Here is a 14380-nt window from a genome sequence, read left to right as displayed (position 1 = left end):
CTGTCCTAAACAGCTTGTTGGAGCTCCTGCTCCCCCCTCCCTATGAGCCCACTGTGCTCTGATTGGTCAGCTCGCCCACTCTGTTCTGATGAGTCCACCACCGTTACAGCGGAACATCAGTGTTTATGTGTTACAATGGCGTTGGCAACCAGAAAATGACACCAGTAATGACAAACAGATGAGAATGCTGCGTGGGGTCTGGGTGCCGTTGCGGGGCTCGCTGCTCCGCCCTTTGAGGCTCGTGGAGCGGACAGTGTGAGCTGTATTACTGGTGTTGTTTCCTGGTTGCTGCGTGGGGTCTGCGAGACAGCGAGACACCGCAGAACTCAGCCTGAGCACACTCACACTCACAGCCAGCCACGGCTGAGAAAAGACAAGGCTGAGTGAGTGTGTGTGTGTGCGGAAATCCGCGGATTGGTCCGCCGTTACGTCACTATGACCGTTACGTCACTATGACCGTTACGTCACTATGACCAGGAAGAAAAAAATGGAAAAATAAAAATCTCCAACGAGGCGTTCTGGGGCAGCATAGACAGGGTGTACTTTGAGGGTTTGTGACTTTGCAGACAGTTTACATGCATAAAAAGCTACATAACACACAAGGGGACGGGTAATAACCAGAAAAACATGTCATGGGACCTTTAAGGTTAAATCAGTCAATCAGTCGATAAGTTGATCAAACAGAAAATAACTAGCAACAATTTGATTGATTGATTGACGACTCACTAATTGACTTGAATTGGTCTATGGCACAAGCCTTCTGGCTCTATTTTCCCAATTGTGAATATATGTAGGTTTTCTTACTTTGTCATAACGGTAATCTGTGTGTCTTTGTCATTTTAATTAAACGCAATTAAGCATTGATTAGCTAATTAACATCATCCATGTCTGCGTGATTTGCTGTAGTTGATGTGAAGCAGTTTAAACATGATACATTAGTAGACATTAATACAAATCATTGCTCTTTGAATGTATTTATCTAAATGTGCTTTTTCTTGTCGTCTTTCTGTTCCTTCAGGAGAATGCCTGACGCACACTGCATGAGAGACTGCAACAGCCATGTGATGATACTGCTTTTCATAATGAAAACCATAAGAGACTTGACTCTTAGAGCACATACTTTAAAGAACTTTAACAATCACAGATTTGCAACCATTACATTCTCTGTTTATTGTGTTGATTTAAAAAAAATATATATATATATATTTCTTGATTAGGGTTCTCATACTGTCCATACTGAGTACCTGTAAATAGATATATGACCAAGCCCCCTTTTATTGTTTTTTAAATTGAATTGAATAATAATGATATTATCCCACTGGCTTAAGTGGAAAAACATGTTGGAAGAGGGAAACTTATCATAATATTAACCAATCTTTCCCATCATAATACATAGTAAATGAAAATAGAGCAATATTAAAGTATTTTACATCCTTAATAGGACTTTCAGGACTAGTTTAAGGATGACTTTTAGTCTGCAGTTATCTGATTTTAAGAGTCTCATTTGTTTTGTATTCAGACCTCTTTGAGTTGTTCGGGGTTTCATTTGAATCCTTATTTGCTTTTGAAGTTTAATAAGAAGTAACAACATGAAAAAATAATATTTTATAAAAATGAAATTACTTTATCTTAACTAATGTTGGCATTTGATGAACCCTCTGACTACACAGAGCTTATTTTTTTGAAGAAAACAAACAAGCATGGAGAATGAACATGGATGAAGGGAAATGCTTTTGTACAATGTTTACACAGAATCCACCATTGTACTTTAGTGCATTGTTCTGCATGACCGTCCATAGATTAGCGTGTATCTTCCACAACTGAATAACATTCCTGAGTAACTTCTACAAAGAAACAAAACGTAAATGGTTTTGTGTCACTTTTAAGATATCTACAATATGTTTAAGTGGTAATGTCTGTTCCTAACATGGATGTTCTGTTTTTTCTGTTCCATTTTAAGTTTGTTTTTACATATGTTTGTGCCTTGATATCTGTTTACACATTTTATTTAGAGACATACTATCTCCATAGTGTGAATTAGGGCTATTTCTATTCCACTGTATTTCACATTACACATGATTTAAGATGCACCACAACAAAGAGACACATGGATGATAGTCTTTCAATAATATTAAGAAAAGAGTCATTCAATTGTTTTATGTAAATAAAGTTTGCTCACTTGATCTTTTATTTTCAATGTGATGGGTCAAAAGAAAATGCACTGCACACATTCATCTCTATGAATGGACATAAACTCTACTGAAATGCAAATTTAAAAAAAAATAATATAAAAGGGACTTTAGATTGACTGTGAATAATCCAGTCATTTAATATATATGATTCTGAAATGGACCATTACACACACTAAGCTGTTTTACTTTTGGTACTTAAGTATACCTTGATGCCAATACTTTTGTACTTTTACTCAAGTAAGTGTTTAACTTCTAACTAACAGAATATTTTTTAAATGTATCACTTATTTTACTTTAGTGAAAAATCTGATTACTTTTTCCACCTCTGTATGTAAGAGAGGGTTGCACTTGCATTGCAGTAAAGTATTTAGGTTTAATTTGTCACAGCTTTCTCATAATAAACCCCAGATACATTTTCTTTTGAAGTACATATGTTATAATTTGGTCATTAGTGGCTGTACATTTACTGAAGTAGCTTACTTTAAGTATTATGCTGAGGTCTGGAGAACTGGTTCTTTTAAAATTCAGATTGTATATTATAAACATGAGCTCATGATACATTTAGAGGTTTCTGAAAACACCAGCAGTTGTTCATCTGGTTACAAAACAGTTTAAGGCCCAAAGAAGAGAAATTATACATTGACATTTAACGAAAAAGGTTCAGAAAAGCTGCATCGAACTGTCTTTAGTGTAATTTTTGTTGTATTATTTTCTGTTTTTAAATCATCTCACAGCTTCTCCGATCTGGTTGATACATACCCCTATTGGTTTGTAACCACTCACTCAACTACTTAGCAGTATGCCTTTGTAAAGAAGTGAAAACCCAACCTCAGTTACACTTAGATGCAATCTACACAATCTAACAATGTCATACTCTTGTGCTTGAGAGTCCTGAGCAGATCCATCACAACTGGGGCTGAATTAAAAGTTGGGTAGGTACATTTGAGAAACCAGCTCGAGATCGCTAGAATTTGAAAATACACAACCGGAGAAAATCTGCCACTTCCTTATAGAGCCCCTCCTCCAACACACACGTACGCGCACATGACCAATGAGGGCACGAGATAAGTTTGTGCCCCGATGAAAGGCTGACAGGCAGGTAGGCCATCCAATCTTTTTAGCCGGGCCGGCTAAACGGATTGGTTGTACTTTTTACAGTATTACGGCTTCTACAGATGAATTTTTTTAATGGATTTTTTGTCAAAGCACTTAAGATATTCATTGCTATCGGGATGTTAAGAGCATTCCATGGAATATAACAAAAAGTGTATCTCGAGCCGGTTTCTGAAACTTACCTACCCCACCTTTAAGATGTTATAAACGTCTTAGGTGAGGTGAGGAGTTCAGTCAATCAGTTAATTTGCTTATCTGCAAATTAAATGAGAACATCAATCGAGCTGTGTTTGCATTTCTAAACACCCATTAAAGAAATAATTGGGAATGGACGTTGTGCATTCCTCAGATTGTTATAAAGGGTGTGAAAAGGTTTATATGCAGAGACAATGGAGAATGCTAAAAAGGGAGGTACTGTTCACAAACATCCACAAGGTGGCGTCATGCAGATTTGAGATGTATGCAGACATGAGGCGTTTAAGCACAGCAGTTCACACCATTTACTAGTGACATGTAACTCTGCATTCATCTCACCTACACATTAGGTATTACCACAACCTTGTTCAACTAAAGTGTATAATATGCACTTTATAATATAACGTATTCATTATCAGTGATGTAGAAAATCCAACAGATGTTCGTCCAATAGAAAAAAAGTTCAAAAGGTCAATATATTTATGTTCAATGAAAATGTCCTAATATTCAAACTCCGGAACATTTAGAGAAGGAACCTTTTGCTCACACAGGGAGGGAGCTCGTTTCAGCAGACTCACTATTGGCTGATTTGGTAATGCCCTGCGCTGATTGGCTGCTGGGAAAACCTCAGCATCGTCAAAAAACCCTGACAGACCTTCATATGGATCAGAGGGGTAATACAGCCCACAGACACTGGCTCTATTCAACTGTGAATCTCTGAAGCTGTGGATTGTGCTGGGATTCATTTAAATGCTTCGGTGAGTGGTTAATACTAATTATTTACTATATCTGTCTTAGTAGTGAAACACTTTCAAAGCCCATTTCATATCTAATGTATCGTGTTTTTGTTGCAGAAACAACAGGATTCTGAACTTCACTACAGGAATTAACTTTAAAAGATATGGTAAGTCTTTTCCACGTGCTTTTATATATTTCAATCGTTTTCTAGATGCATTGCAGTGGCTTGTAATTGCAAAGGTCTTTGCTTAGGACCCTTGGCAGGAACACTTTGTAAAGTATTTTCATTTTAAGTGAGTGCACATGTTTCTGCTGATTCTTAAAGTTTTCCCTCTACTGGCTGTTCTTTTTTGGGAAGCTTGAGTGTTTAATCCCCCAAGTCACAGTTAATGCAAACCTAACTGTCCTTGCCAATTGTGTACAACTTGGTGAATCACTTCTCGTTGTGTGAAGGCAGTCAAGGAGAGCAGGGCATTTTAAGAGGTGCAGACTGACCACTGAGTCCCACTGAGGATGTCTCTTGTATCTCAGATAAGTCTCCCCCAGGGGCCAAATGGTTCAGCACCCACAGCTGTGACAACATCATGGCATTGTGTTGTCGTGCATCTCCAAGCCAAACACTGGCATGCCAGGGAGGTTCCACTAAAAACTAAATATCATAATAGAAACCTAAAAACGAAATGTATTACAGCAAATTATTTAACATTGGACATTTTTTGGGGTCTACTCTGATCCACAGGAAAGTTTGGTAAAACTGTATTGGGTTTGATGATTGTACAGATCATGTTGCATCAACTGGTACAAATTGTTTTTAAGTTTATCTGAAGGCTGGATGATGATATGATACATAATTAATGAACGATGATTGTGTAATTCCAAAATGTGGTTGTCATTTCCTGCTTTATTAATACACTCCAGTCAACATCCTGTGAGTAAGGGGAATCCAGAGAGGATTGTGTGCCTCGGCACTCCGCCACGATTCAGCTCTACTTTGTTCAAACTTCCCTTCTCGTTTAAAGTTGCAGTAAGACTTTTCCAATTCAACATGTGCATATTGTCCACAAAGCCACAACTTTTCATTTTCTGGGAGCTGCAAGGGATAGTCTCCAAAAAGCTGCTCTGAGGTTTTTCAGGAATGCTTCACTTGTTATATGGTCATAGAGCACAGTGATCTCAGCTGGTAAAAATCTTATTGGCCCAGTTCTGAAAATAACAGAGGGATTGTGTCTCAGCTAAGCCAGCCTAACTGCTCTGGAGACTCTTGCAAAAGACACCAAAGCTTTGTTTGGTTTTAAGTGTTGCTTTTAAATATACTTTGCCAATTTTTCCATCACCACTAACTCTTTGTCTTTTTATTGTGTAGCTGTGTTTAGGAGACTCTCCTGACTGCCTTCGGGACCAAATGCAGTGCATGATGAGATCCCTGCAGGACCTGAAGCACATAAGCAGGCCGAGGCCACTGAGTGAACCGTGTGCTCGCTCCTTTGCTGTGACTCGGCTCTGCAAACAGAGGGCGCAGCAAGAGAGACTCGCTCGTCTGCGTGTCTCTGACTCCAGTGAAGCCAGCACATATGACTCTGCCTGCTGCCTGGCCAGCCCCTTGGAAGAAGACGAAGAGCATCAGGAGCATGAGCGACTGACACAAGGCTCCCCGAGCAGTGAGAAGAGTATGGACGTTGACTCGGGATACTCTGAGGCTTCTTGGCAGGATGAAGGTGTGGTGCTGAGGAGAACCAGGAATGTGAGAGTGTCCTCTTCTGCCTGCCTCCGCACAAACAGAGGAGCTTCTGGAAGAATCCGGCCCAAATCGACTTCCGACGCCTGCCTGGAGCGCTGGACCGCATTTGAAGCCAGCAACCCAGAGGACTGGACGACCTCGCTGCTGAGCCGCAGCAGGAACAGACAGCCTCTGGTTCTGGGGGACAACAGCTTTGCTGACCTGATAAAGAACTGGATGGACCTACCAGAGTGTCCTGAGCCAGCAGAACTAAAGCCCCATGTGGGACGGCGCATGGCCAAAGACATTTTGATCAACATGCGGCGCAGACTAGCAGGGATGTCTAAAAATGTTGAGGTGAGGCAGAGGACAGCAGACTTGACGAGGGTCAGCAGGGCTGCGGAGGACCCCAAGCGGATGTCCTGTCCTGTGGGGCTCCAGGCGCTCAAACCTTTCTTTCACCAGTCCCACACAGGCCTACACCAACCAGACACTGACTTCCACCATTTCACTGCCCTCATGAAGACAGGCAGCCGACAACCCATTATATGCAATGACATTATCGGATATATTTAAGTGAGGCTCCAGCCTGACCGTTCAAATGAATTGTGAAAAGATGGTTCTATTTTTATATTGGATTTTGCCCACAATGTTGATACATCTGTAATAAAGGTATTTTGTATTTAATGAAAATGTGTTCTCTTTCTTCCTGAGTATGAGCTGACATACTGTAAACATTTTAACAGTTTGACAACTTTCAAGCTTCTTACAGTCATCTTCATGTAAATGTTGTGTTACAGTGGGGAAAGTTGTCTGCCGTTAAGCTCAATTTTACAGTCTTTCGAGTGTTTGGGAGTAAAATTGCCCACAAGCCAAATAAATATAGCATCTTAGCTCAATCAACTCTAACAGTAAAGGCCTTAAAGCTTTAAAAACGAAGCAATTTCAACAGGATCTTTTTTTCTCGTTAAAATGTGAGGTTGAGTGTGTGATGTGGTCACCATAGAGAAGTATGTTCGTGACTAATTAAAAAGACGGTAAGGGAACTGAAGTCTTTTAGTGAAGTACACAGCACCACATGGTTCCTCATAGACATATTTATTGAATTATATTATTTAAATGACAAACAGCATCCCGAATCACAGCCCCAATTACACACTGAATAAATAACCCTTTCACAAAGTGGCAGTGATTATTTCAGAGAGGATTCTTCATTACATGATCTAAATACAGAGAGAGTAGAGTTAAAAACAACACTATGTTAACATTCGGGTGTGAAGTCAGACACATCGTGTGGTTGTTGAAAAGGACAGGTGATGCATACGAGCCATTTCAGGACAGATGAGGGCTTGAAGCTTCCAGTCAAGCTTCTCCAGCTCTGGGATTCCTTCTGAAGGTTTTAAGCATTTGTGTCCAGATGACAAAATCCCCCAAATTCGTGAAAGCCCTGTACCTACTGTGTAAAGTGCCTGGTCTGACTGCAGGCCTTCATCATTGAGCTCAGTCTGACCTGAATTAAACCTTGAAACCAGGCCAGCATGGCCAAGCTGCGCCAGACCGTCTAATTCATAGGACTTGGCAAACATCTTGACAACCTCTTAGCCTGACCTCTCCAAAGACACATTTTATATGAAAACCTGAAGTTAAAAAACCCCGGTAAAATGTCTCGTTACGTTGGAACCAAAATGGCCATTTGTTATGTTTCATAAAAAGAGAATATATATATGTATGCATTTTTAAGTATTGTTTGGAACATGGCTAGGGGACCGGACAACAGATTAGACACATTGTGTTATGTTTGACTTTATATGATTAAAGGTCCATTAACAATTGACGAAAACATGATCACAGTAAGCCCGGGATAAAATCTAAAATATTGTAAAAAGACGGTAAAGGAATGGATAGACAGATGCAGGAAAACATCATTCAGATAGTAATATTTGTAAACAACAGCTAAAGACATGAGGATCTTTTAAACTGATAAGATATCACAGGATTGTTAAGTGTGCTTTATCACATTGAAGCATTTTCATGTGAAACATGTTTACTATAAAGTTTGAGTGAACTGTGTTGATGGCATCACACGAGGATGTATCTGATGGGAGGGACTGTCTCACACTCTTCATCCTCAGTGAACGAGGCGATGAACTCCAGCATCTTCTTGTGTGGAGGGATATCTGTCTTGGTGACCATCCTCACCACGTCAGAAACACTGCAAAAACATTCAGTATATGTTAGCTTAGCCTGGAAGAAAAAAATAACTATATAACATTATTTCTGCATCTCATTCCAACACAAATTAGCATTTTTGGTTTGTGTCTTCTGATCATCAAGGGCCATAAATATTGTACAATTATTTAATCCTGTTAACATGTATCCAAATCTGGATTAAGCGTGTTCCTATTTGACATAGACTGCCATTATCGTCAATGTTAATCCTACATTCACCATTCTGCTGCTGGAAGTACACAGTAGCACAAAGAAGGTGTATTAAGGTGTAAAAATCAACACATATATTACTAACATTATAATACTATTTCATCTGTTTTCATACATTTAACATAAAACAATTTAATTGTGATCTGTTTTTAAGGATTTAAATGGTCAGTTGGGACAAAATGTTCCAACACAGGAAGCTTGTAACAGGGCAACTGCACAGGAAGTCACTCCTGGAGAGGGCATTTTTTACACGTGCGGCTAGCGGTCCACATGGCCGGCACTCTGCCCCTCTCCCCTCGCATCTTTATCTAACCACAACACTGCTCCCCAGAGACAAATATACATGGACACTCACACAGTCTGTTTCAAGATGAACTCAAAGACCTTACAGCACGATGTAAGCTAAGTATGAACTAAATCAAAAATGTAAACTTGTGTATGTTTTTGTTTGTTGGAGTCACAGGGATTGCGAACATCCCAGAGGCTGAATGTTCTGCTGTGACTCAGTTCTTAATTAGGAACGTTTACGAGGTACCTGATTGGTTTCACACACCCCGGGGCGTATAATGTTCTGCAGCACGGAACAGGCTCAAACAGTGTGGTGTCTCGATGCAGAAAAATAAGAATCACACTCATTTAACTCTTAAACTCTTGTCCTCAACAAACAGAAAGAAACCTGAGGAGGATCGGTCTCACTCGTCAGTGTTCAGTGATGCATGGGGATGTGTCAACAGGCTCTCTGCTCACAGGCGCAGAGGAAACACCTCATCCTGCCATTAGCCTCTAAACAAACACGGGAGGCTGCATCTGCAAAATGACATTGTATCTCTGCATTGACTGGACATACCTTTGCTTGAGCCTCTCTTCTTGCCCCATGTATAAGATAGCGTTTCCGTAGAAGAGATGCTTGATGCTCAAGTCATATTTATCCTGCACAAAGAAACAATACAAATATATTTAAAGTACAATGAGGAAAGAGATATGAGTATTGCCAGGATGCATTGTGCAGAGGAGAGTACTACTAATAAAGTCTGCAGAGAGTAGTGTAAAGGTCTGATGATGAACTGTGGCCTCTAACAACTTCAGCAGTTCAGGAAGCTCTTCAGTAACTCCGCAAACAAACAAGGGGGAACATGGTCGGTCGAAGGATAAACAAAACCGTAAATAGGACCACTTGCCAAAATATTTTCCCCTTGCCTCAACAGAACAAACTCTAGCAAAATCAATAAACCATGTCTTGCCATGCCTGCCTTGGCACACTTACATTCCCGGCGCCGTGGGAGGGCCAGGCCCTCCCATTTGACATTCCTGCCCTCTCCTAATAAACACGTTTTTTATTATTTATAAACATTTAAAAATATTTTTTATTTTTTTTATTATAAATAAACTGTGAACTTTTATGCTATGATGTATGTGATGTCAGATAGTAACTACAACAAAAAAATCGCAGGCTACGTCAAATAAATGCATGTGTCTGTTGTGATTTGTGATTCGTCCACATTTAGACTAATCACAGCGTCACACTCTGCCGCCTATTCTGGATTTGTTTATTGTTTATTGTGCATTCTGTAGACTCCCATTTCTGTTTGAATTACAAAATGGACATCAGAAATTGGCTTAAAAGCTCTAAGGATTTATTAAAACGAAATAGCGATGAAACAACTGCAGCCGATGGTGCTGCTGGCGACCCTGCACCTGCCGTTGCAGCAGCACGCCTTAATGTCACAAGCTTGACCTCGGCAAACCCCGAGGCTGAGTTAGCGAGCCCAATCCTTGACTCATCAAGGCGGCTGCCGCCAACGCTGTCCTCCGAGGCACAGCTCCTTGTGCCCCTACCATCACCACCTGCGTTGCCACACCCGCCACTTACATGCATCAAAAACAGGCATGGAGTCTTATGTTTAGACTTTCTGTTGCTAAGGACCTATATCATGTTAAAACGCAATGTACTGTATATGTGAGCAATAGGACAGGTTATTCCACCTTAAATGAACATGTTCAGTATCCATGTTATATTTGGTGTATGATTATATTCTATAAATGCATGCAACCAGCTTATGATCAACCATTTTCTGTTTTAAGTCAAAAAACAAACATTATGATATTCGGGACGTTGGAAGTGACAGCTTGAAATGTTATCGATGTCATAAAAACTCCAACAATGTAAAAGAAGATTTCATTATAACAACATAGCCTATGGTCATTTTGAGTTTGAATAAACAGCATGACCTTCCTCCAGGATTTCAGAATATAGTCCTGAAGTTGTGAATTGAAGGTGCAAAGTGTCCAGTCATCTCATACAATAGCTATTGTGTGCACTGGAGGAAGGTGAACAGGTTTAGGTATTTAAAAAAAAACATGCATAAAGTATGCACTCAGTAGCACCGGGGGTAAAGAAAGTGTGTGTTTCCGTGCTGAAAGGAATAAGGAGGCCGTACCTTGATAAACTGGAACAGATCTCCCAAGGTCATTTCCTGCTGACCGCCGCGTCTGCCCTCAACAAGGAAGTCATCCCACAGGGTGTATTTCTTTCCTGCGACCTGCCGATAGACATGTTACACCAACACAAACACAGGCAAAGTTGACAGATGAAGTACTACTTGCTGTGAAAGATATGTAGGATATGTTTAGGTCCATAACAAGAGGCCTGGACACAGACAGGGAGACTGCATTTTTCATCACCGTGTTATAAAGCAGCTGAGAACAATCAGCAGACCGCTTAAACTGCAGTGTGGATCCGAACAAGCTGCGATGAGGTCAAGAAGGTGCGTCCTCATGTCTGATGAAGTGACCCTCATCTTTTGCTCAAGTTTCAATCTACCACTAACATGATTCTCACAGTTTAACCTTAATTCTGCTTCAAGAACAAATACACACTACTATCTGAGTGTAGTTTGGGGCAGATCATATTTGTTCAATTTGAGAAAAAGTTCAAGAATGTTGCTTATAAAATCTGCATCTGTGTAAATGTACATGTGCTGCCCTGGGCAGTACAATAACAACCTAGGAATTTTTCCAGACACTGTTTCAGATCGTACGTTCAATAATGAATTGTTCCATTTGGTTCTTTTTCTTTCTGAATTTCCTGTAGGTCTTTAAATCTTCTGTGTTGACATAACAAACTTGAAATCTGACTGTTTGGACTGGGAATCATAGTCTGTCTACGATAGCTTTGATCTCCTGTCTTCTTTTGCTGATAGATGCACCTTGTGCTGCAACAATGTTTCCAATTATCATTAGAACATTTCTCTATGAAAGTTTTTCAATAGGGCTGTGCATTGATTTTCTTTATCGACCAAAAAGTTCTGAAAGCTAGCATCGAACATCTGATTCTTTTGATCAAATGTAATCAAAAATGTGCACTTAGTATTTTAAATAAATATACATTGGGTTATTCAAAATAGTATCATTTAAGCATCAGTACCAAAACTCATCTTTCATTTAAGCAGAAGTATTAAACCAGTTTGATGTCAGGTCACTTTGGGCTCTGAGGATGGATATTTGTGTTTTTGTTTTAATAGAAAGAATCAAGCAAAACATGAGTTGTTGCTACGTGTAGTTTTACATTAACAGGAAACTCTTATTGAGTCAAAACATTGCTCTTCAGTTATCTGAAATGCATTTGATTCATCCAAACCCTGTGATGTGAAAAGCGTGATGAGAGCATCTTGTGATTCTGAATGAATAACTTTACAAATACATCAGTCAATAAGATAACTTCACAAACAACACATCTCTGTCTCCGGCCTCAGGCTCCACCGTTACCGACGTCACGTCTCCTCAGATCACATGCTAGGAAGAAGGACCCTACAAGCCTTGACATGCAAACAGTTCAATTAAAAGCCCTGCAAACGCACTCCTAGTTATTGGACAGACACTGTTTTTCACATGCCACAATGTGTTTACATCATAAGTCACATGTGTAGGACCTAAACAGAAAACATGAAGAGGGTCAGGATTCTCACATGCAAAAAATATGTCATAATACATCACATAGCCAGGCGAACCTGATTACACAGGCACTGTCTGCTGAGAAAAGTTGGGAAGATCCAAACTTGGCTCAGGATGTGAATACCAAAAGCCCGGCTAAACCTGGGTCCAATTATCTCTGCTCTAGCAGCCAAGGGGAACTTTTCAAATAGCCCTCACAACTCCCACCACTTATGGGGTTTGGGGTTATGGAGACACACTCGAAGCATACTTCTCCTCAAGTCCGACAGGGTGTCTAGGTCCTTTGTCCCATTTTTACACAAAGGACATTTTGTTTGCGCAAAGCAAGCAAACTCGTAGTCATGTTAGCTTTTTAAAAGTCTATGCAAAACAGATCTCAAGCCAGAAATGAAAGAAAAAAAATTCTAAAGTTCTTGGAAATGCAAATTCATGGTCAGACTTTAAAATGGACGTCTGGTAAGTTCCACGCCAGAGTTGTTCATGCTTTTGTATGCAGATGCTGATTTGACACAATGCTAAGTGGGCATGCAGGCTATTTTTACTCTTGCCTCCCTTCCTCTCCCTCATATCTGTCACACAACTCTGACAGGAACCTGAAGCCAATCAACTAAACCCCATCAGTCCGAGAGTAGAGTGACGTCAACTATTCAACCCTATAGCAGGGGAGAAAAAATAAGCCAGAATACTGGAACCAATCTGGCTGCTGGAAACAATTACCAATGGTTTCCCACAAGCACAACTACAGTATCTGTTTGTAACGGAACCTCTACTATTAAAAAAACTCAAATGGCCCAATGAAACTGTTATCGCTGGGGAGGAAGAAGGAATGAGAAGCAGAGCGTTATTGTTTTCCTCTTAGAGCAACAGTCACCCAAACCAAAAAAATCCCAAATCTGCTTTGCTAGGAGTCCAAATGCAGTACTCTTATCGTATATTAGACACATCTCCATCACGGTTATTTGAATTAACCATCCGCGCTCAACACTGACACCTTAAAAGAGCTACTTTAGTGGTACAACATAATGTCACAAGTCCAGCTAATTAAAGTCGGGCCAGGTTGTCTTTTAGTTAGAGACTCTGAGGGGTCTCCTGTATTGCTAATTACCAAAATCCCTGCAAAGTGACAATTGGTTGGCAGCTTTTCATAGCTGTACAAAATCAGACAGAATCAGTTCGACTTGGGGTTGGAGGGTCAACCCTGAAGATGCTGTATTGGGCTCATGGTAAATGCATAACAAAAAAGTATTGGGTTTGTCTGGCAATGAATCTTAAGAGATAAACTGAACAACAGATACACAAGATAGTAACCCTACATGACAACTTATTCAACCTCAGGAGATCCTTATTTATTGTATTTAACTATTGGCTTAAAGCTGTGTTCAAGTACTGTCCTTAACTCATTGTGTCTATGCGTCCAGAGATCTGTTTGGACACAAAGCAGATGGCATTCGGGATTCTGTGTGGTTGAACTACACTGAGTTTGACTTGATGAGGACAAGACAAACGGCCACTTCACAGGCCTGAGTGCAATGAAGCCACATTGGTGGTCTGCTCCATTTTTGGAGGGCAGCCAAATCTCTCATCTGCTATCCACATATTGTAGTTTTTATTATAAATGAAGTGTTCGACTTCCACCTAAAACATGACACACCTGGTATTTCCAAAACATTTATGGAACACAATGACATTTCATAGATTAACCACTTCTCACTTCACCATTACACACGTCATGGTGTTGCTGATGCTGTGGATATCACTAACTGTCATTTAAATGTTAACTGTCCGTACGTATTGTGGTCATATCAACCTCAGTCACAACTTGGAAACACCATTATTTCCATGTAACAGCTACACAAATATTTGTGATACTTAATACTCTTAATTACTGCTCTAATCTAGCTCTAAGCAACGCAGTAAAATGTCCTGCATTGTCCCGCAAAAACGTCCTATTTGTCCCACATGTGGCTTGTTAGCAACTGGTCACCCTAACTGCTACTGATTTAAGCCAACAAAATATATATGTTAACCTCCGGAA

At 40.1% G+C, this 14380-nt stretch overlaps 3 protein-coding genes across 4 annotated transcripts in view; 2 read left to right on the top strand and 1 right to left on the bottom strand.

The window, feature by feature from the left end:
* LOC117447171 (guanine nucleotide-binding protein G(i) subunit alpha-2-like) overlaps window positions 1-2183 on the top strand; it is a 44209-nt gene extending 42026 nt beyond the window's left edge. Inside the window, exon 9 of the mRNA XM_034083830.2 lies at window positions 1019-2183. The gene's annotated coding sequence lies outside the window, so the exon portion shown is untranslated. The remainder of the gene's footprint in view (window positions 1-1018) is intronic.
* Window positions 2184-4172: 1989 nt separating this feature from the next.
* Window positions 4173-6621, top strand: LOC117446930 (PAK4-inhibitor inka2-like). The gene is made up of 3 exons (XM_034083452.1): window positions 4173-4258; window positions 4355-4404; window positions 5602-6621. Exons 2-3 carry the CDS (start codon window positions 4402-4404, stop codon window positions 6529-6531), a joined length of 933 nt encoding a protein of 310 aa, XP_033939343.1. The 5' UTR covers window positions 4173-4258; window positions 4355-4401; the 3' UTR covers window positions 6532-6621.
* Window positions 6622-7043: 422 nt separating this feature from the next.
* uba7 (ubiquitin-like modifier activating enzyme 7) overlaps window positions 7044-14380 on the bottom strand; it is a 39345-nt gene continuing 32008 nt past the window's right edge. For both annotated transcript variants that reach the window (XM_034082832.2, XM_034082833.2), the window contains exons 22-24: window positions 10833-10934; window positions 9242-9324; window positions 7044-8167 (exon numbers count right to left, since the gene is read on the bottom strand). In XM_034082832.2, coding sequence (XP_033938723.1) covers window positions 8035-8167; window positions 9242-9324; window positions 10833-10934 — 318 coding nt within the window. In that variant the 3' untranslated portion in view covers window positions 7044-8034. The remainder of the gene's footprint in view (window positions 8168-9241; window positions 9325-10832; window positions 10935-14380) is intronic.

This window comes from Pseudochaenichthys georgianus, chromosome 5 (assembly GCF_902827115.2).
Source record: "Pseudochaenichthys georgianus chromosome 5, fPseGeo1.2, whole genome shotgun sequence".
In the NCBI taxonomy this organism is placed as follows: domain Eukaryota; kingdom Metazoa; phylum Chordata; class Actinopteri; order Perciformes; family Channichthyidae; genus Pseudochaenichthys; species Pseudochaenichthys georgianus.
The sequence above is the reverse complement of the archived record's forward strand: the minus strand, read 5'-3'. Positions and strand labels throughout refer to the sequence as shown.